Source organism: Mesocricetus auratus, unplaced genomic scaffold, assembly GCF_017639785.1.
Source record: "Mesocricetus auratus isolate SY011 unplaced genomic scaffold, BCM_Maur_2.0 Super-Scaffold_100003, whole genome shotgun sequence".
Taxonomy (NCBI): Eukaryota; Metazoa; Chordata; class Mammalia; order Rodentia; family Cricetidae; genus Mesocricetus; species Mesocricetus auratus.
The window spans coordinates 20,457,892-20,481,711 of record NW_024429188.1 but is presented as its reverse complement, the minus strand read 5'-3'; the positions used below and the strand labels follow the sequence as shown (position 1 = coordinate 20,481,711).

Sequence of the window (23,820 nt, the reverse complement as noted above, 5' to 3'; positions counted from 1 at the left end):
GTGCCAGATCTCTCCTCAAACCTATAATGACTCCCTCTATTATGGTATCTCTCATCCTGCTCTCCTCTATCCCCCCCCCATCCCGACTCAAACTTCCTGCTCTCCCATTTACTCCTCTCCCCTCCTCTTCTCCCTCTCCTTCTCCCATCTTGGTCTTCCCTACCCCCATGCTCCCAATCCACTCAGGAGCTCCTGTCCCTTTCCCCTTCTCTGGAGTACCATGTATGTCTCTCTTAGGGTCCTCACTGTTTCCCAGCCTCTCTGACAGTGTGGATTGTATAGGCCTAGTATTATTACTTTTCTTTGTTTTTTTTAAGACTCAAATAGTGATTGTTTTGGGTTTTTACTTTATATAAATTGTCAAAAGCTTATAAACAATATAAATGTTTGTCATATCAAATTAAAATTATAACAGTCTTATAATGATTTATGTAATAAATAACATAATTAAAATAGATACTAGTAAGTTATTGTTATAAATAAGATTTAAACACCCAAGTAGGTTCACATAGCAGGTAAATATGCAAGCTGTGATTCGGTAACAAAAGCAGAGAAGGGACAGAATTGATTTAGGAGGTATGGGAGGTTTGGTTTTCCCAAGACTCTGCCTTCCTTTACAATATGATGTTCTGAAACACCCATACCATGTGCTCTGACCAACTCCTACTTCCAGCCTAGTGCAGGTCAGCGCCTGAAGGATTTTTGCTTGTTTGTCTGTTTGTTTGTTTTCCAGAGAAGGTTTCTCTGTGTAGCCCTGGTTGTCCTAGAACTTGCTATGTAGACTAGGCTGGCCTAGAAATCACGGAGATCTGCCTGCCTCTGCCTCCTAAGTGCTTTTAACGAGAGTTTCTGTTCTAGTTTCATTTCTATTGCTGTGATAACTCCTGCCTATTTTCTCTACTCTTACAGAGTTCAAGATCCCCTGCTTAGGGAACAGAGCGACTCATAGTGGGACAGTTTTCTCACCTCAACTAACATAATCAAGAGAACTCTCCTATGGACTAACCAGATCTAAATAATTACTCATTAAGACTGTCTTCCCAAGTGGTTCTAGATGGTGTCAAATTGTAAAACTACCACAGTTTCCTCTCCTATTTCTCTCCTCTATATATTCATAGAATTAGTTTGTGGCAACAGATTCTGGATCAAATTCATTTTAAAATCTTTTATGAGTGTCTTCTGTAGGGATGGGGGGTGAGATGATGTCTAATCCTCAATTGAAGAACGAATTGTATTCTAATGTTTTGGTTTTCTCTTGTTTTAAACCAACTTGAGCCTCATCATCCATGAAGAGGAAGTGTCTTTTTTACATTCAGCAGGTTTGAAAGTCATTACTATTTGTCTGACAATGCCAATAACTACTGAACGTAAGCAGGGGCTGTAAACTCTCAAGATACCTTATTTATTAAAGAGTCATAAGGCCCTAGCATAGGATCTTGCATATAAGAGAACCTCAGAAATTATATATAAACTAGATGCAAGAACATATTCAAAAATATGTTCAAACTCAGCATTAGAACACACTGCAAACTTATCTTTTGATTGCTTATAATCATGATTCATATGTTTTGACTGTATTACCTCATTTAATCCCCCACAGGATCCCAGGAAACTAGCCATATTATCACTTCAATTTCTTCAGGTGTAAGGTTCACAGAGGTTAATGGTTCAAGGTTGTACCTGTAGGAAGTAGACCATAGATGCTAAGGTCCACGGTTTGTTCTACCAAGCATACTTTCTTAACTCCATGTCTGTTTGTTTGTGCATGTTGAACATATGTAATCTGATCCTTGGGGGAAGACTCTGAAGAGTGAGAGGAGAGAGATGAAGTGACCTTTCAGCTTACCTCCAGTAATTCAAATGAGCAGTCAGCAGTGTAATGGGGAAGCGTGGAGATGAGCAAGGGAGCTGAAATATTATCTCTCCCCTATTTAAATATATATTTATGTGTACAATTGACTGCCAATCTTGCAGTCTGATATTGATTCAGTTTTTTCTGCTTTAGAAAGTTCTTAAAGCTCATTAAGAGCATAATTTCTAGTGTGTAGACTAAACAAATAATTTTCCTTCCATTTGCTCCTAGAGATGTGAAAGCTTCACATACACACTTAGGCAATATACTTCAGCATTGGTTTGACATGTGGTATGGTAAATATTACACAAAGCTGCTATTTCTGAGTTCATGCTCAGCACTTAGCAGTTAACCCAACTTCTGTCATCTGTAAGCAATAGATTGTGGTTTTGTTTCTCTTACTACAGCAATGCCGACTTTAGTCCCTGGTGACCTTATCTTCAAGAAAAAATATTTGTGCCATTTTTTTGTCCTACAATTTACAAGTTTCACAATTGCTACTATACATTCCTGTGAGCATCCAGAGAATCTTGCCAGCTATTATGTGTGTGTTTGTGTGTGCACACGTGTGTGCACATGTACATGAAGATTTTCCCTTGATGTTGTGAAAATGAATTAAAAATGTGCTCTACTTTTTATTTTATTTATTTATTTATTTATTTATTTATTTATTTATTTATTTATTGGTTTTTTTGAGACAGGGTTTCTCTGTAGCTTTGGAGGCTGTCCTGAAACTCACTTTGTAGACCAGGTGCTCTACTTTTTATGTCTCAGAATTTTTTTGAGACCAAAATTTTTGTTCCTTAAATAAACTTTCTTGGTAGGAAGATTTTTGAGACTTTTAGTAGTTGTACATCTTTTTCAGGCTTAATAGTTCTTGTTGAACCATCTTATTGTTTCCCCCTGGGATTTGTCCATTGTGTTAGATTTTTTAAATAAAGATCTCACCTAGGCCCTTTTATATTCATATGCCATAGCATTTGCATTATATGGCTGTCCTCATCGCTTCTCTTGGAGACTTCTTCCATTTCACTTTCCTCCCACCCTCTCCTTCCAGGGTCATCTTCTCAGAAAAGAGCTTCAACTTTATTGATTCTTTACTTTGTGCTTTTTTCCTTGTCACTGTTTTATGCTTTTATTTTACCATTACTTTCTTCTTAGGATATATTTTGCTATTTTTCCAAATTTCTTAACAGGGGCCTTGACTTATTAATTTTAAGCCTTATTTATATCTAGGATCTCAGTGTGACTATATCCTCAGCTATAGCCCATGTTTTCATATGCACTGTTTGTATTATTGATCAGGCTAAATTTTTAATGAACCGTCTTGTTTACAAAGTAATGATTTTTAGGGTATAATTTTTCTGATATCAATATAAATATAGGATTTAACTTTTTTCTGAAACAGAGTTTCATATATTAGCCAAAGATTACCTTGAACTTCTGATCCTCCTGCCTCCACTTCTCAAGTGCTGGGATTTCAGGCATGGAAAAATAGTCTTTTTCTTTCAGTACTGGGGACTGAAGCCAAGGTCTCATATACACTAGGCAAATGCTCCTGCACCAAACTGTATCTCTAGCATTACTTTCCTTTGGATTGATTTTACCATAGAATGTTCCCATCCTTTTACCCTCAAATTTTCAGTTTCAAGTTCTAATTGTGCCTTTGTTTTGTAGTAACATGAAGTTGGAGGTTGTATTGGGTTTGTTTGTTTGGTTGGTTTTTTCTTTTTGGTTTTTTGAGACAGGGTTTCTGTGTATTGTTTTGGAGGCTGTCGTTCCAGCCCGGCCTCGAACTCACAGAGATCCGCCTGCCTCTGCCTCCCGAGTGCTGGGATTAAAGGTGTGCGCCACCACCACCCGGTCTTGTATTGTGTACTTTTTAAACCTATCTACACTCACCTTTTAATGGGATCACTTATATATTATTATTATCATTTGTATTATATATTATATTTATACATTATTATCATTTATATTATTTATACATAATGAATCATTGAAATTCTCATGTTGTTGTTGTTGTTGTTGTTTTGGTTTTTCAAGACAGGGTTTCATTGTGTAGCTCCAGCTCTGTAGACCAGGCTGGCTTCAAAGTCACAGAAATCTGCCTACTCTGTCTCCCAGGTTCTGGGATTAAAAGCCTGTGCCACCATTGCCTGAGAAATTCCCATTTTTAAAAAATGTATCATATTCTACTATTTTCCTAACCTTTCTTAGTTTCTTTTCCCCATTTTTTGTCTTCTTTCAAATTGAGTATTTTAAACACCATTTTGCTCTCTTCACTATCAGGAAGCTTGATGAACCATTTCTAGTCTCACTGCTTCTATTCTCCTCACACCACCCCCACCATATGAGAAACTGAAAATCCAGGGCCTATTCTACCACTGAGCTGAATTCCCCCTTATTCTTTAATAACTTGGTATTTCTTTAGTTCCTGTGAGATATTATTATTACTTGTCCTAATTAGATTTGGTAAGTTATCACAGCTTAAAGTCACCTGAGTAGGGAGTCTCAACTGAGGGATTGTCCGAATCAGATTAGCCTATCATGTCTGTGGGGGTTGTCTTGATTGTTAACTGATGTAGGAGGGCCCATTCCATTGCAGGTGGCACCATTCCCTAGATAGGTGTGCCTGGGCTGTCTAAGAAAGTTAGCTAAACATGAGCCTAAGAACAAGCCAACAAATGGTCTTCTTCCATAGTTTCTGCTTTAACTTCCTGCTGCAGTGGTGGACTGTAACTGAAACCTGAAATCAACCTTCCCTTAGGTTGCTTTTGGTCAGTGTGTTTTTATCACATAAATAATATGAAACTAGAACATTACTCTTTATTATATGGTCTAAATTCATTCAGATTCATCAGATTTGCTATCCTTAGAACTGGGGACTGGGAAATCATGGTCTCTGGGTTGTATCTCCAAAGAATAGAAGTCTCTTGCACCAAGAAAATTTGCCTACTTCAAGTCGTGTTTTAAAACCTTGACCCCTATCTTAGGAATGTTAGGGGCAGGCCTTTGTTCCTTTGCATCTCAAGTCTGATGTCTTCTTCCTGAGCTTGTGTTTTATGATTGATTTCAAGTGAGGGTTTGTTGTTTGTAGTTGTTGTTTGGTGGAAAACAAAATCACAGGCTTATTTTTCTATTTGAAAATGCCTTCATTTTGTCCTCATTCATAAAAGGTATTTTCACTGGGAGTACAATTTTCTCTTTATACAATGTAATATTAAATTTTCTTGTGGCTTCTGAGAAGAGTCTTGTCAGTGTAACAGTTGCTTCTTTGAAATGGAATGACCTTATTTTCCTCTAGCCGTTGTCAAAACATTTTTTTGAAAACCATAAGTTTTCTCTAGTTTCATTATGACCTGGCTTGGTACAGATCTCTTTCTATTTGCTTATTGTACTTGAGATTCTATGGGCTTCTTGAACCTGCATTAATGTGTTTTTCATCAGTTTGGACTCTTACTCCAAATATTGAATTTCCCTATTCTCTCATCTTTGAATTTTATTTAAGTATATTTTGGCCTTCTATTTCTCTTCTCCATATCTCTCTATTTTCTTTGATATTTCACATCTGGAACCTATTTTCTTCATTGGCCTATACCTGTAGATACATGTGGTTTCACTGTTTAGGTTACCTTTCTAGTTTCCTATTTAATCTTTCCGGTTTTGCCAGACATGTTTAATATTCTATCCATGATTTTAAGTTGTTTTCAATAGAAGATTCAGTCTAAATAACCTAGCTCAACCTAGTCCTATAATGCAGAATAGACTTGTGCATGCATTAGGAGAGATTTGTCAGATGTGGTTCTTTGACCAGAATTCAGATAGAAATTTAATTATGTTTTATCCTCATGATTTCCCAGTTTATTTGTTTCTTCTGACTGTTTTGAAGACTGAGTATTCTAAATCAGTTGCATTTTCATTTTTTGTTTTGTCCACACTAAGAACCTTTTCAGTAGCTCCTTTTAAATGTTCTAGCTTCTTCTTCTCCTTCTCCTTCTTCTCCTCTTTCTCCTCCTCCTTCTTCTCCTTCCTCCTCCTTAATATTTTTTTGAGACAGGGTTTCTCTGTGTAGCCCTAGCTTTTCTAAAACTAGCTCTATAGACCAAGCTGTTCTGGAACTAGCTCTATAGACCAGGCTGGCCTCAAATTCAGAGATCTGCCTGACTGTGTCTCCCAAGTGCTGGGATTGAAGGTGTGTGCCACCATGCCCAGCTTGTGCTAGATTTTTTAGCGAACACTTATGACTCAGTGTAAGTATCTTAAAGGAATTGGGATTTTTAGAAAACACTTGTTATATCTTGTTATGTGGGTCAATATATTGATCATTGCATATCTCATAGCTGTTATGCTATAATTAAATTATAACAATTAACCAAGGATAACAGAGCCCTGTCATATAGTACTTTCAAGTTACTTCCTACTATTTAATTATTCTCTATCTACGTGAAGATAAATTCTACTAGCTAAAACATACAATTTATGAATTTTTAAAATGTAAGCCATATTTTGAAGGCAGAATCACTTTATGGTCTAAGACAATATCATGCCATGTCAACAAAAGACTTACTGTCCTGGTACTCTTGTGAGTAATAAATAACAGAATTCTTGAAGATGGTCAAGTTTACCTGGAGATTGAGACAGATTTGCTCTTTTTGTTTCTTTATTATCCTTCATCACTTTAATCCCTGTACTATCTGACCTTGCACATACTAAGTATAAAAGGAGGATTTGCTGACTGGATAGGTGAAGAAAAAATGAAGAGTGTAACAAACATTTGTAGAGTACTCACAAAAAACAGTCACCAAACAGAGATCTCTCGATTACTACTCAGAGCAATTCTATCTGGTTGATGCCATTATCCAAGTTCGCTAAATGGCACATTTGTTTATTGGAAATTCTCTGCCCAGTGACCCTCACATTATGTAGGAGAACTAAGAGGTTTGAACTCATTTTTTCTAGCCTTCTCCATAGTGTGTGCACACACTATCTCTAGTTTGTAGTTATTATAGTGAATAGATTCATAGGCACCTTGGTCAGGAATTCTATTAGCTGGGAGTACACAGCCTACGCACAGTAACTACCTCTCTGGCTGAGTAGAAGGAGTGTGCTCATGGGTTGTCTGTATTTCCTTGTGCCTGAGCCTGTGAATGTGTTTCTGGCTTCTTTCTCTCTCAGCTTCTCTTGTCAGCCTCAGGAGCATGATATAGTCTTAGCACTTTAGGGTCTCCTCATGTGCTGAGCTCTCCCCAAGTCTGAGCCCTGTCTCTATCACATAAATTGCTTCTAGTTACCTACAGTTCAGCCTTAATGTCTTACATGGCATGTATTGGTCCTTGATAAAGAGTGGTTGAACAAATAAATAAGTGAATGGTAAATGACACTTTTAAATTAAAATGTGATATAAACTTTGCATTTAAAAATGTTGCTATGATCTGTTGTCCCTCTTATTTTGTTCCAGGATGCTTTTCTCTGGTGGGCAGTGTGGCCATGTTGGCAGACCTGAAGAAGTTTTATTAATATACAAGATATTCCTTGTCATCATTTGTTTTCATGTCATTGTGGTTACATCCCTGAAAGGTAAGGTGTCAGTTTTTTCTTCCCTTCCTTCCTTCATTTGTTTAGTAGTAGTAGTAGTAGTAGTAGTAGTAGTAGTAGTAGTAGTAGTAGTAGCAGTAGTAGTAGTAGCAGTAGTAGTAGTAGTAGTATTTGTGCATGTGCTTATGATGGGGGGGCAGTATGTGCCATGGTATATGTTGGGAAGTCAGAAAACAACTTTGTAGAGTTGGTTCCCTCCTTTCACTTCTATGTAGGTTCCAGGAATCAAGCTCAGGTCATCTTGCTTGCAAGGCAAGTGCCTTTACCCACTGAGCCATCTTACTGATATTTCCTTCATTTTTTCCTGTCTGTCTTTTTTGTATGTATGTTTTGTGTCATTGGTCATAATGTTTAGTACAGTAAGATGTGTATTTATATGTAAATGGCTGTCATCATTTACATTTATTTGTGTGTGTCCATGTCTGTGTCCGTGTCCATGTCCGTGTCCATGTGTGTCCGTGTGTCCGTGTGTCCGTGTGTGTGTGTGTGTGTTCAGAGGACAACTTACTTGTTATAAGAGTTGGTTCTCTCCTTACACCATGTGAGTTCCAGAGATTGAACTCAGGCCATCAGACTTGCCTTTATTTGCCAGTCCCAATAGTTATCATTTTAAAATATACTGTTTATTGGCATTAAGTACAATCATATTTTTGGTGCAACTATCACCATTATTCATTTCCAGAATATTTTTATCATCCCAGTTTGTAACTATGTGCTTATCCTTCCTATAACTTCTATTCTTTTAGTTTGTATGAATTTGCCTCTTCCAGGCACTTCACATAAGTAGAAAAACAATATTTATCCCTTTGTGTCTGGTTTATTTCATTTAACATCTTTTCATTGACCATCTATGTTGTAGTTATGCATCAGAGTTTCATTCGTTTTTTTAAGACTAAATATATCCAATTGTATGTACAAGTGTCACATTTTGTATATTCATTCATCTCTTCCTGAACATTTTGTTTGTCTGTGTGTTTTTGTAGCTACTGTGAATAATGCTACTATGAACCTAGGTGTGTAAATATCTGACTCCCTGTTTTCATTTCTTTGAGTGTACACCTAGGATTAGAATTGCTGGGTCATTTGCATTTTTTGAGGAACTGACAGCCTGTTTTCCTTAGTGGCTATACATTTCACATTCTTACAAACAAAGCACAGGGATTCCAGTTTCTCCACATCCTTGACAACACTTGTTGTTTCCTTTTGTTTTGGTGGTAGGAATGAAGTAACATCTTACTGTGGTTTTGATTTGCATTTCCTTCACGATTAGTGATTTCAGCATCTTTGGGGGCACATAATTAGCCATTCTATCCCTTATTTGAAGAAATGTCTATTCATATCATTTTCCCATTTTAAAAATTGGGTTGTCCTTTTTTATTTTTAGTTGCTGACTTTTAGGAATTACTTATATATTATGGATAGTAATCCTTTTCATGTGTATGATTGGCAAATAGCTTCTATTTTCACTCTCCATAGTATCCTTCCACAAATATAAGATTTTAGTTTTGATGAAGTTTAATTAATATATTTTATCTTTATTGCCCATAATTTAGTATCAAATCCAAGCAACTCCCTTTGTTAAATCCAATGTCAGGAAGATTCACTACTATATTTTCTTCTAAGAATTATATAGGCCTAGCTCTTCTATTTAAGCTAAGTTTGACTCACTGAGGACTAATTTTGAGCCTGTGGCTATCCTATTTTTCTGTTATCATTTGTTGAAAGAACTGTCCTTTTTCCTTTGACAATCTTATCATCTTTGTCATATGACCAAATGTATGGGGATTTATTTTGGTGTTTGCTTTGAACAGTATCTACTTGATATAGGAATTGGAAAAAGAAGATAGTCAAAAGAAGCAGAATTTTTTTTCAGAAAGGGAGGCTCTTTGGAAGCGTATGGGAAAAGGTTGCATGGAGAGGTCTATGTGGAAGGGATTGGAAGGACCTGTAGCACTAAGGCACTAAGGCTTCAATCCTGTTTGGGTTTTTGTGTGGTTGTTTTGTTTTCTTTTCCTCTTCCTCTTCTTCTTCCTCTTCCTCTTCCTCCTCCTCCTCTTCCTCCTTTTCCTCCTCCTTTTTCCAGGGTCTTATGTAGTACAGGCTGGCCTCCAGCTGAAAATATAATTGAGGATGACCTTTAACTGCTGATTTTTTTGTCCCCATCTCCCAGGTACTGAAATTACAGGTGTGCACCACCATGGTCCAGCAAGAGTTTCAATTTCTGTGTGTACAACTGCCAAAAGAATAGTTATATAATGCATTGTATGTTTATTAGGAATAAGACTAGCAAATGAATTTTAAAGAAGGCAATATTAAATACACAGAGCAAGAGTTTTCTTATTCAGAAGACAGTGAAAATGAAAATATACTAGCAGAAAAAAAGCCAGGATGAGCAACAAAAAAAAATCTACTAGCAGGAAACACTAGTAACAACATAGACAAAGAAAACAAATATATCCATTTATACACAAACTAAATAAAAAGTTTTCAACGTGTTAAAACACAGCTGACAATCCTTCAAAGAGTAGACATGGGGACATGTAGCCAGGAAGCCATCATGCTTTTAACAAGGAAATGGTGGAACTGGAGAGATGGCTTAACCATTAAAGGCTGGGCTCACAACCAAAGATATAAAATAGGAAAATGACAAGGCAGGATTCACAACCAAAGATATAAAATAGGGAAATGACAAGGCAGGGGGAGATGACTTAGTGGGTAAAAGTGTTTGCCATGAAAGTCTGACAACCTGAGTTTAGATCACCAGAACCCATGGAAAAATACAAGCATCTATAATGCCAGGCACCCCTACCAGGAGATGAGATGTGGAGACAGGGGAGTTTTCCGATGTTCTCAGGCCGACTAGCTCTGCTTACATAACAGCAAAGAGACTGTGTCTCAAACAAGGTTGTAAGGCAAGGACCAACACCCAAATGTTGTCCTCAGATCTCCACATGTATGCCATTGTATGTGTACACCTGCATCCATATATGTGAACAAGTGCACATAAAAGAAAGACAGGGGGAGGGGAAAGAGAGGGAGGGATGGAGAGAGAGGAAGAAAGAGAGAGAGAGAGAGAGAGAGAGAGAGAGAGATGACAGAAAGACAGACAGACAGGATAATACTTAGTCTGTATTATGTGCCAGGTCTCTAGCTGATTTGATTTACACTTGCCACTTGCTTAATCACCTCAACCAGATCTGTGGATGGAAGGTCCTAGTTGTACTCCATTCTCCGATTCTAGAAGCTGGAGCTCACAGAGATACGTAACTTTCCCAGGAGTTTTAGCTCCTGGGAAGTGGTAGAGATGGAATTTGAACCCAGGGGTTTGTGTCTAGATTTTACATTTGTAGCCACCAAACTAGAATTCTCAAATATAAAATGTACATCAGAATTACTTAAGAGGCCTGTTGAAGCACAATTGGCCCTTTCCCCAGAGTCTGATTTAGGAACTCTGGGGCAGACCGAGAACTGACATATCTAACCACTAGTGATGTGGTGCTAGTGATGCTAGTAGTCTAGGAACTACACTTCAAGAAGTACTGTTTGCACAACTCTGATTAGACATAAAGAGGCAGAGAAAGTGCCTCTTGATAAGTGTCAAGGTATACAAGTCCTGCTGTGACCAAGTGATGTCCGTATAAACTCTGCTCTCACAGATGCCTTCCTAAGACAGTAACACAATACTGGGGGATTGGCAGGACAAAAATCAACTGGCCTCACATTACAGGGGAGTAAATATCCCTGCGACCTTATTGGTTAAGAAGTGGCAGAGCCTACAAGATGCCAGATCTTCCCTTTAATGTTGCAGTATCTTCTTCCCACCACAGGAAGATGAGACAGGAAACTGAAATACAAGTGAAAAAAAATAAGCTGATCTAAATGAAGGATATGCAGTGGAAATAAGCCTTAGAAATGAAGAACTGGCCGGGCGTTGGTGGCACACACCTTTAATCCCAGCACTGGGAAGCAGAGGCAGGCGGATCTCTGTGAGTTCCAGGACAGCCTCCAAAACAATACAGAGAAACCCTGTCTGGAAAAACCAAAAAAAAAGTCTTTTAGAAATGAAGAACTGGGTATAGTACCACTTGAAACCCATCCTCCAAAATATCAAAAGAAAAAAAAGGAAATGAAAAGGAGGGATGAAGACAGGAAAGGAGAGGGGAGGGGAGGAAGGACAACGGCAGATAAACAGGAAATCTTGTGGCTCTGGAGCAAACGTGACAAGAAAGAATTGAGTGGTTGGTTGCTTAGAGCAGTTTGTCTATCTCATACTCCAACTTTCTATGCTGGGATCAGTTTTCTGTTATTGAAGTAAAATGTTCCTTTTGCCTTGTAGTTTGGGAGGTTTCAGGCCATGGTCAATTGGCCCCATTTCTTTTGGGGCCTGTGGTCAGGCAGCACAACATGCCAGGGGATGGGTAGCAGTGAAAGCCCATGCAACTCATGGTAGAACAAAAGGAGAAAAGAGAAGAAGGCAACTATGGAGTCCATTGTCCCTTTCAGCAGCACACTGTCAAAGAACTCAAGCCTCCCAGCAGGCAGCTTTCCATCACTTCCCAATAGCAGCTAGTTGGCAACCAAACCTTTAACGCATATGACTTCAGGAGACTCTCTGTATCCAAATGATCTTCACACAACGGTTCTAAATATGAAGCCTCAAGACTTGTACCATCATCATCACCTTTGGGATTATTAGAAATGAGTAATCTAGGGCCATCCTAATCCTGCTGAGTCAGAAACTCTAGAGGGAGCCCAGCATTCTTTATTGTAAATACTTCTCTAGGTAACACTGTTATATACTGGGTAAAAACACTAGTTAAAACACAACTTCCGGCCCCATGTTTAGGGCAAAATGCTGGAGAGATATGAGATTTGACCCTACACATGCTATGATATGGTCTTCACTTGCCACTTCACCATCATCTGTTACAAAAACAATCCACGAAGGCAAATGATTTTTTTGAGCAAAGTGTTTTTTAGATAGTTTTGGTTTTGTTTTATGTGTAGAATGTGTTTATTTGTGTGTGTCTATGTGACTCTGTATGCTAGAAGAAAGCACTGGACTTCTCAGCACTAGAGTTACAGGTATTTGTGGGACACCTGACTTGTTATATGGATGCCAGTGTCTGACCCCCAGTTCTCCAGATTATGCAGCAAGCACTCTTAGCCACTCCAGTTCCATGTTTTGAGATTTTGAAAGATTTAAATGGGAGTTCTTTGCTGTTTCTCAGAACTTTCCATAAGTATTTATTCATGCTGATAGTCAGTTTGTTAACAATAGCTATGTTCTTTCCATTGCTCTAAGCCCTTAAAAAGAAAGTCTTTTAAAATTCATCTAATAACCCTTTGCAGTTATCACTGTTATTATTTTGTTTTACAGATAGGGAAACTGAGGCATAAGGAGTTTGCTTTGTGTAGCTTGCTCTTGGTGGGCCAGTTAAAAGAGATTGCAAGATTCTTTGGCAATCCTGGGTAGTATGGCTAATGTCCATCATCCTGGCCAGTATTTAATAAAGCTTGCTACAGATTCAGTTGAGAGAGAGAGAGAGAGAGAGAGAGAGAGAGAGAGAGAGAGAGAGAGAGAGAGAGAGAGAGAGAGACCAAGACTATGATTTAAACTCAGGTCCTATAGCCACAAAGTTTATAATTATAATCATTTATAATCTCTATACTACATTTCTTTCTGTACTGCTTCAAACTTACTATATTGCTGGGGCTGACTTTGAACTTCTGATTTTCTGGTCTTCACCTCCCAAGTGCTGAGATTACAGTTGTGCACTACCATGTGTGGCTTTCTTTAGCCATCTTAACCCCTCTGCTGTGTGAGACTCTGTTGATTATTATCTGTGCATCTATACAGTAAAAATAAACAGTGGTAGAATGCCTAATGATGAGAATCACTGAATATAGGTGGTTCAGACCACTCAGATACCTCAGAGCCACATCTCCCACTGAAGAACTGAGACGGGAGGATGACAAGTTCAAGACCAGCCAGAGCTATATAAGGGACAGCCTGCTATCCCTTGGCAGGATAGTACTGAACAATGTTCTCCATTAGTTCCTCGGCTGGATTGTGCCACCATGCCCGTAGTAGTCACCTGCTCCTTGATGTCCCTATTATTGGCTTTGCTTCTCTCTGTGTTTCACTCAAATGCTTCCTACCCCTACTTATTGGTGTCAACTCCTCACCTCTGCTTAGAAATATATTCCCCTTCAATATTCAGCCAAAAACTTCTTCCTCTATAAAGCTGAAGAGAAATCTCACAGATCTCTTTCTCTGATATGCCCTTCTCTCTTTATCCCTCCTCCTGATGGGTGCCACCAGGGATTGTGCTGATCATGATCTTCATGTGCACTCCATGTCTTTTGGTGCATCCTCAGTGCCAGGTGGGAAAGGAGACTGGGTAATGGGCTAGACTGATGGGATAATGGGTAGACTAATGACAGGAAAACTAATGCATACATGATCTTATGTATCTTTCTCCAAAACTTTTCATGGTAGGCATTGTTTCCACTCCAATTTACAGGTGGAAAAACTATGTTTCAGAGAAGTGAGGTCATTTGATCAGAGTTATGGGGCTATGAAGATCTTGGCATTGTCAGAGTTAAAACCTGTCACTCAATTTCCTCTGAGCTGGACTTCTTCATTTTCTTCTATACCTATTATTCTTAGGTTTGGCCATGAGGGATCATAAAGGCTGAGTTGGAGGAAAGACAGAGAGGAAGAGCAAGGAAAGAGATACCTTGATAGAAAGAGCCACTATGGGGTTAACGAGAAATCTGGCACTAAGGAAATTCCCAGGAATCCACAAAGATGACCCCAATGAAGAATCTAAGCAATAGTGGAGAGGGTGCTTGAACTTCCCTTCCAATATAATCAGATTTAGGACTAACTTAAATGCCATTATAGAGCCTTCATCCAGTAGCTGATGGAAGCAGAGCTATAGACCCACAGCTAAACACTGAGCTGAAATCTTGGAACCAGTTGTAGAGAGGGAGGAGTGATGAGCAAAGGGGTCAAGACCATGTTGGGGAAGTCCACAGAAACATCTGACCTGAGCAAATGGGAGCTCACGGACTCCAGACTGACAACTGGGGAACCTGCACAAAACCGAACTAGGCCCCCTGAATGTGAGTGACAGTTGACAGTAGAATTATCCCTAGTGCATGAACTAGCTTTTTGGAGCCCATTCCCTATGGAGGGGTGTCTTACTCAGACTAGATATAGGGGGAGGACCTTGGTCATGCACTAAAGAATGTGATAAACTTTGATGACTCCCTATGGGAAGCCACACCCTCTCTGAGGAGTGGATGGAGAGTGGGGCAGGGAGATGGTGCTGGAGTGGGAGGATAGTAGGGAGAGGGAACTGGGATTGGTATGTAAAATAAGATTGTTTTAAAATTTAAAAAACTGTCACTGAGATTGGAGAGGCAGAGAAGAAACACTGGGGCAAGCTACTAGAGACCAATGGTTCCCCAGTTCTAGAATGCAAACACAGTAGCTTCACCCTGGAAGCCTGAGAGGTGACTCAGTAGCTCTTGTCAGCAGGGAGAGGTGGGTCTGACACTCTTGTGAGGCTACCAGCCAAGTGAAAGAATCCTCAGACTTTAACACACCAATTGTCTTGCTAGATGACTTTTTGGAGAGTTATTTTCAGTCTATTGGAAACCCAAATCAGTTCTGGTGGGTCACTACTCATCTCCATTTCCTAGTTCTTCCTTCCTGGGCTAATGCCTTATTTCTTTCTGGCTGTTGAAGGAGGTCTCCTTTTAGGTACAACTATTCTGTTTTCCAGAGGGTGAATGACATAATAGTGGAAGATGGTTATAATCTCATTCCTGCCAAATTGTCTTCACCATTTGGAAACAATTACACATTTGAAGCAGCTTGGTGAGCTCATAAACTATAATCCCCAACTTTCTCTCTGGGCTGGGTCTGGAGATCTCGCTGTGCTACAGACGCTTCCGGTGATAAGTTGCTTTATAATTCCCCTTCTCCAATCCTCACTGTCTTTCTTCTTACCTTCTCATGATTTGTTCTCCAATATCCATTCTTCCTTGCAGGGAAAATGTTAATGAAGTAGTAGGTGGACTAAAATATCCTTTTTGGTAATCCTCTCCTGCCAAGCCCATTGCTGCTCTCCTCCCTCTATCTCCACTTTGTGCCTGTGAAACTGAAATTAAGAATTTCACCATGACATGGATCATATGAGAAGCTCAGCTAATCTCACAACTCCCCCCAGATCCTGGCCCTGCACCCAGGCATGGAGTCACTTCTGTTGGGCTGTGACTCTCCCTAGAAGGTAGAATGCTGACAAGGGATTATAGAAATTCAGAATAGATTATGGGGAGTGCTGATAGCAGATGAAACTGTGTCCCACTTTTTTTTTTTACCTAAACTCCTGTAAGGAACCCTCAAAGGGCCCATATATAGATCGACACAGGACAAAAATAGAGATGAGTGGCATAACTGATTTAGGCAAAGAAAAGCCTAGGGGCAGTCTCCCCAAGTGTGTCTCAGCTCTTACGTGGCAGATAGGGACTCTAAATGGCCCTTGGAATCCTAACAGGTCGTTGTATTGAGAGTCATGGAAGAGACAAAGTAGCAAAGACTATGGCATGAAGAACCCAGACAAATGCTTCATGAAGGATACTTGTTGGTAATAGCTGAAGGGAACTTTTTCAAGGTGGGATAGGCTTTTAAGAGATAAGACCATGGGCCCCCTAGGTGCAGCCTTCAGCCCTGGGTGCCAATTAGATTCTGACTGTAATAGTTGCTTTAATTATTGCTGTGACAAAGTACAGAGTGGGGGGAAATAGAAAGGGAGAGGGAGAGGAAGAAGAAGAGAGGTGGTGGTGGGGGATCAGGACAAGTTTTTTTTTTGACTCACAGTTCCAGGGTATATAGTCCATTGTGGCAGGGAAGTCATTGCAATGGGAGCTTGAAGCAACTGGTCAGATTGCACCCTCAGTTAAAAAACAGATACGATTGCTGCTGTTTGGTTTCTTTTCTCCTTTTTATTTACTCCAAGCCCTGAAGTGGTGCTGTCTACATTTAAGGTGGCTCTTCCTCCCCCAATTTACCTACGTTAGAAACTCTCTCACACACATGCTCAGTGGTTTGGTCTCAACAAAATTGGAAATCTCATCAAGATTGTAGGCTTCAACGGACGCGGAAGCCGAACTCCAGGGAAAGAGACCGAGACTTCCTGTGTGCTGTCTTTTATGCCTTCCCCCGTAACGCCCCTAGCCATGCCCAAAAGTGGGCCTGGCTAGTGACGTAGTTCCGCCTACGTACATATGCGTCTTTACGTCCAGCCGTATACGTCTTTAGTCCTGCCTAAAGTGGGTGTGGCTAGCGGTGTGGTAAACTGCCCTTTTATTACCTCATCTGTATGCGCCACTAGTAAGTCACATGTTTAATGGCGGCATCAGACTTCCTCCTACAATTCCCCTTTTAGTCTAAAAAAGGACAACTAAATTGTGTCCATGAACAAAATGTATCAAACTTCCATCTAAACCTAAACTTATCTGAAAGAAACACCCAAATATGAACACCTCCTTCCAATCCCAACTCTAAAATAATTGAAAACTAACATTAACAGGTGTAAACTATCTTATAATATCAATAGTAGGGAGAGGGGGCGTGGAATTCTTAAAACTACTTCTTGCTTAGATGGGACGATGATAATTTCATGGGGACCTGTGAAAAGAAAATGTTAGTATAACAAAATCTCAGTAGATCAGACAGTCTCAGTATGGCAGGAGATGCTTGATTGAAGTTCCTGACTGGGGTTCTAGTGTTGATTGAAGCTCTCATCTGAAGCTCTGGCCAGATTGTAGAAGATGTGCCGTTTCAGTTTCTTGATCCGGAGTTGTGTAGAGTGATGTAGTTTCAAGCCAGTTTCAGGATAGTGCTTGTCAGGTGGAGTCAATGATGTGGGGCAGTTCAGATGCCTCCAGTCGAATCAGGTGAAGTCAAGGAAGTGGATCCTCATTCTCTTTCGGAAGCAGTTGAAGATTGCTGTCAGGAAATCCCTTGTTCTCTGGAAAACTCAAACATTAATGTTAACAAAGAAATATTTTAACTTTCATATGTATGCATACAGAAGAGGTGACAATAGGGAAGATGGAAAACATGGAGGAAATTAGACTGTTCAGAAAAAGAAATCCACAGATAACAGTCCCTCATTTTGTTTCTTCTGTCTTATATCAATGGCTCTTTGATATAATACAGAAATTCTGAATTGTATTTAAATAATATGCTTGAGTTTAGAGTAGGAGAGCCAATCCAACTCCAAAGCCAGCTTCAGTTAAATGAATGGGAACTGAGGTATGTGAAGAAATAAAGATAAAAGGGTACTATGAAAAAACAAAATAGAGAGATTTAGACTTTGATACCACACAGTGAGATACTGTTTGTTTGATGGTCCTCAGGGTAGCTATTCATTCTTCTACAGGAATCCATAAGTCCAGTATTCTTTGCTGAGTTTACCTGTGAATACAAAAAACAAAACACTTCTCTTTCCTTTTAGGAGGTCACTTTACCCATGGTGGACTATGAATTTGTAGATGGGCTGTTATCTTCCTCCTCCTGAGATGTTTTCTGTTCTGATCGAATTTTTATTAATTTTGATGGAACCCAAACCTTTTCTTCTCCTGTGGAAACAAAAGCATAACCCCTTCCCCAACGTAACACATATCCTGGTTTCCAGACTGAGGTCATAACATCCTTAAAATACACCGGTTGGTTCAGTTCAGAAGTCTTCTCTGTAGTCCAGTGTCTTTCTGCTGCAGTTTGTCCTTTTTCATCAGAATTAAGAAAATTCAACGTTAGTAAAGCATTGTGTAACCTGTGTTTAGGTGTCTTTGTTTTCCCTGGCTGTTTATGAAGCATCTCTTTTAATGTTCGGTTAGATCTTTCAATTATTGCTTGTCCTGTGGGATTGTAAGGTATACCAGTTACATGTTTTATATTATAATATTTGAAGAATTGTTCCAATTTACTGGAGACATATGCTGGACCATTGTCAGTTTTTATTGTTTTAGGTATACCCATAACAGCCATTACACCTAAGAAGTGTGTGATAACAGAGTCAGCTTTTTCAGAGCTGAGGGCAGTAGCCCATTGGAAGCCTGAGTACGTGTCTATAGTATGGTGTACATATTTCAAACTGCCAAATTCTGGGAAGTGAAATACATCCATTTGCAAAAGTTCATTTCTGTGAACACCTTTAGGATTACAACCTGCTGGTAATGGAGTTTGATTGTACAATGAGCAACTGGGACAATTTCTTACTATTTCTTTGGCTTGTTGCCAGGTGATAGAAAAATCCTTCTTTAAACCTTTGCTGTTAACATGGTGTTTCTTATGAAATTCTGAAGCTTCCAACACATTACCTACTAATAAACGATCAATTTCATCATTGCCTTGTGCCAGAGGACCTGGCAGACCTGTATGGGATCTGATGTGTGTTATATATATAGGATGAGTCCTGTTTCTGATGATTTCCTGCAATTGTAAAAACAATGAGGTTAATTCTGTATTATCAGGAACAAATTCTGCAGTCTCAATGTGCAAGATGACTCTTTCTGCATACTGAGAATCCGTGACTATATTGAGAGGCTCTGTAAAGTCTTTAAGTACCATGAGAATGGCATATAACTCTGCCTTTTGTACGGAGTTGTAAGGGCTTTGAACTACTTTACTTATTTTTCCTGATTTATACCCTGCTTTACCTGATTTGTTTGCATCCATGTAGAACGTAAGAACTCCAGAAATAGGTGTTAGCCTCACAATACGTGGAAGAATCCAAATTGTTTTCTTTATGAATTTGATTCTCTCTGTTTTGGGATAGTTATTACTAATACTTCCCAAAAAGTCACTGCAAGCTATTTGCCAATACTCATTATCCTTCCATAAGGAGGAAATTTCCTCATTCGTTAAAGGTACAATAATTTCAGCTTGGTCTTTCCCAGTCAGTTGACGAAGCCTTAATTTATGTTTTAATATCAAATCTGAGACCTTTTCTATATAGGTTTTCAATTTTTTATTTTGTTTATGTGGCAGAAATACCCATTCTAGAATGATGTCTTCCCTCTGCATTAATATTCCTGAGGGGTATTCTCTAGATGGTAAAATAACCAGAATACAGTCCAGATTTGGATCCACACGGTCCACATGTGCTTCTAATATTCTCTTTTCTACCCATTCTAATTCTTTTTCAGCCTCAGCTGATAGTACTCGTGGGCTGTTTAGGTCTTTATCTCCTTTTAAAGCCATTTTCAGGTGTTTTAAATCATGCCCTTCTACACCAATAATCATCTGTAATTGAGAGATTTCTCCTAATAGTTTTTGAAGATCATTAAGAGTCCGGTAACGATCTCTTCTGATCTGTACTTTCTGTGGTCTAATTTTCTGAGCATCTATTTTATAACCTAAATAGTTAATAGAATCTCCTCTTTGTATTTTTTCTGGGGCAATTTGTAATCCCCAGCGAGGCAAAATTTCCTTTACTGCCTCAAACATCTTTTCCAAGGTATCCTTATTTGAATCAGACAATAATATGTCGTCCATATAATGATATATTAACGAATGTGGAAATTTTTTTACGAATTATTTCTAGAGGTTTATTCACAAAATATTGACACAAAGTTGGACTGTTTAACATACCTTGAGGTAGTACCTTCCACTGGAATCTCTGTACCGGACGGGAATTATTATAGGTAGGTACCATGAAGGCGAACTTTTCTCTGTCGTTTTCTTGTAACGGTATGGTGAAGAAACAATCTTTTAAGTCTATAACTATAATTGGCCAATCCTTAGGAATTAGAGAAGGCAACGGCATCCCAGGTTGTAGAGACCCCATAGGCTGAATTACCTTGTTGATGGCTCTAAAATCAGTAACCATTCTCCACTTACCAGACTTCTTCTTGACAACAAAAACAGGCGAATTCCATGCACTAGTTGATTCCTCAATATGTCCAGCATCTAGCTGTTCCTGAATTAACTTCTCCAAAGCCTCTAACTTCTCAGATGTCATAGGCCATTGACCCACCCAGACGGGTTCATCTGTCAGCCATTTTAATGGTAGAGCTTTTGGTTGCTCTGTAGGTTTGGCACTAGCATCTTGCTTCTGTACAGCCTGTACATTTGGCATCTGTTTTCTGTACTGTCTTACTATATTCTTTCTACCACTAAGAGCTTGTCTATAATTCCTAGCTGATACAGGAGGAATGTTAATCTGCGTATTCCATTGCTGGAGTAGATCACGACCCCAGAGGTTTATAGCAATATCTGCAACATATGGCTTTAACCTTCCTCTCTGTCCTTCTGGCCCAATAAAGTCAATCCATCTAACGCTCTGTTTAACTTCAGATAGGGTTCCAATCCCTAAGAATTGAATATTAACCTCTTTTAAAGCCCAGTTGTGTGGCCAGGACTGCTGATTAAGGATAGTGACGTCACTTCCGGTGTCCAGTAATCCGTAAATCACCCTATTATTTACCTTAACTGGAAGTTTGGGTCTATGATATTGTATAGAAGTTTGCCAAAATATATGTTTTGTATCTCCTCCTGATGTAATTGATTCATCCTCTGGAGCTAATGTATTATCCAGTGCCGTATTATTTACAATGGGCAGTGGATCTTCTAATTGTCCTGGGAGAGGCTGTCCTCCACTGTCACTGGGAATGACCAGATAATCTTCCTTTTCGGGGCTCCATTGAGCCCCGGAACCCCGTTTCCCTGCTGTAAAGATCTACCTTGTCTGTCTATTGTGGAAAAGCATTCATCAGTCCAATGGCGCCCCTTCCCACACCTCCTGCATAGACCAGGAGGCTTAGGCCTTCTGTTTGATGCATTCCTGGTAAAAGCATTATTTCTAGGAATGCGTTGTCTACAGTTCCTACTAAGATGTCCTATTCTACCACAGTTAAAGCATGTTGCATCTTTACGCCTATTTAAATTCTTTGAGATTGCCTTCCCTACCCATGCCTCTATATCATCACAGGTAGGGTATTTGGCATCCTGGTGCCTCCTCAAGCCTGTAGAAATAGCTTCACCTACCCAAGCTCCTGTATCCTGACTTTTACATTCCAGGTTCGCTGTATGTAGGACCCATTCCTCCAATGGCGCTGATCTTATTTTTAATGGCCAAATTACCTGCCTGCATTGAGGATTCGCATTCTCATACGCCAAAGATTCTATAAGGAGACGCCTGGATTCTGGGTTCGCTACCTGTACTTCTACTGCTCTGGATAATCTCGAAAAATTCAGTGAACCTTTCCCTTGGGCCCTGTAATACCTTGGTGTAGGGTTGCATTATCTCTCCTGTTTCACAAACCTTATCCAAGGCATTTAAAGCAGCTGTACGGCACAAACACAACATGTGCTCGTCATATGCAGATTGAACCTGCGTGTCAGCGTAAGGACCCTCCCCAAGAATCTTGTCTTGGGGTACTTCATTTCCGTTCTGTAATTCCTGAATTTCTATAGCTTTTGCTTCTTGCCTCCATAAAGCTCTCCATTGAATTTGACAAGAATTTTCGAGCACTGCAGAGGCTAATTGGGCCCAGTCTTTTGGGGTTACTTCATTTACAGTAGCCCATGAGGTTAGGAGCTCTCTGACAAAGGGAGAATGAAGACCATACATGACAATGGCCTCCTTAATATTTTTTAGATCCTTCATCTGTATAGGCTCCCAGTGATAAGCAATGGGACCATTTGATTGTTTTTTCGTTGCTGGTTTTTCTGTTACAGATACTGGAAAAACCATAGGGGAACGCATAGCCACCTTAGGGAAATCATTCCGGCATTTGAGAAGCTTTGGGAAACTCCTGTCCTGACCTGTTGCCTGTATTTCTGATTCTGAAGTATCAGATTGAGCATCTTCTAAATCCTGCAGTCTATTCATCATTGTTTCTCTGAGCTCTTGAAGTTCTTGGGACAAATAATTTTCTAAGGACGTCAGGGAATCTTTCATTTTTTTTACACTCATCATTTACATGTGATTCCAAATTTCTAATATTCTCATCCTTAGCAAGTACCTCAATAGCATGTAAACTGCCTTCTACAAATGATATTCTATCAGTTAGTTTATCATTGCTTTCAGACATGGAACAATTCTTTTCTGCTAGCATTTCAATTTTATGTTCCAGTCTTTGTAATTTGCTAGTGAAATCATCAAACATGGAACCGTGTTTTTCGTTAAATGTTTCCACATTATGTTCCAATTTTTCAATTCTATCTGTGGAACACATTTTTCCTGAAAATAATTCAATTTTGTGTTCCGTCTCTTTAAACCTGTTCGTCAGACCTACATTATCATTTTTAATATCCTGAATATTTTCTACCAACCCTTTCTTACTCTCCTGCAATGAATTTTGCACTTCCTGAATCCTTTGTATTAAGATTTCAAAACTATCCTGCGATGACTGTATGACCTGTATAAGTTTATTCCTATTTTTGAGCCATTTCATTAACAAAATTATATTGATTATGAAGCTAATAATCACCATCGTGGGTAGGAAGTACCTTTCAGGTAGGTCCTCAACCCTTTCTAAAATCCCATCCATACAAAAATCAAGAAAATTCTTAACATCCTGCATCATAATGTTAGCTGTTGACAATGTATAAAGCAGTTACGTTTGTTACCAATGGAGTAATTCAGGCCGAAATCAACCGGCTGCCAGCGAAAGAGCACGTGGCCAGAGTCAGCAGGCCGCCAGTAAAACAGCACGTGGCCGCGAGAGAAATCTTGGAATACCACCTAACCTTACCGGCAGGTAGAAGGTACTGGTTCCTGGTGGCAGGAATTGTGCCTTGCCGAGCGAAGTGGTGAGGAACTTAGTGAAAGGAGAGTCCACGTGTGCCTGGTCGGGCCGAGAGAAGCCGCTTTTCTGGGCGCCTGGATCCGGATTCTAATCCCGCTCCCGACACCAAACTGTAGGCTTCAACGGACGCGGAAGCTGAACTCCAGGGAAAGAGACCGAGACTTCCTGTGTGCTGTCTTTTATGCCTTCCCCCGTAACGCCCCTAGCCATGCCCAAAAGTGGGCCTGGCTAGTGACGTAGTTCCGCCTACGTACGTATACGTCTTTACGTCCAGCAGTATACGTCTTTAGTCCTGCCTAAAGTGGGTGTTGCTAGCGGTGTGGTAAACCGCCCTTTTATTACCTCATCTGTATGCGCCTCTAATAAGTCACATGTTTAATGGCAGCATCAGACTTCCTCCTACACAAGATGACACTCAAGATTAACTATCACATGTAGGAACCCTCCAGGTTGAGAGAGATCACTGCAGAGGCCATTGAGAACTCCAGGCTGAGCAATAGATGACTTCACAATTTCACACTCCCTTTTCCTTGTGT

General features: G+C 39.6%; 1 protein-coding gene across 6 annotated transcripts in view; it reads left to right on the top strand.

The window, feature by feature from the left end:
- Positions 1-23,820, top strand: part of Adgrg2 (adhesion G protein-coupled receptor G2) — a 130,188-nt gene that overhangs the window by 45,122 nt on the left and 61,246 nt on the right. For all 6 annotated transcript variants that reach the window (XM_021229602.2, XM_021229600.2, XM_021229601.2 and 3 more), the window contains exon 3: positions 7,314-7,432. In XM_021229602.2, the coding sequence (XP_021085261.1) occupies positions 7,315-7,432 (118 nt within the window). In that variant the 5' untranslated portion in view covers position 7,314. The remainder of the gene's footprint in view (positions 1-7,313; positions 7,433-23,820) is intronic.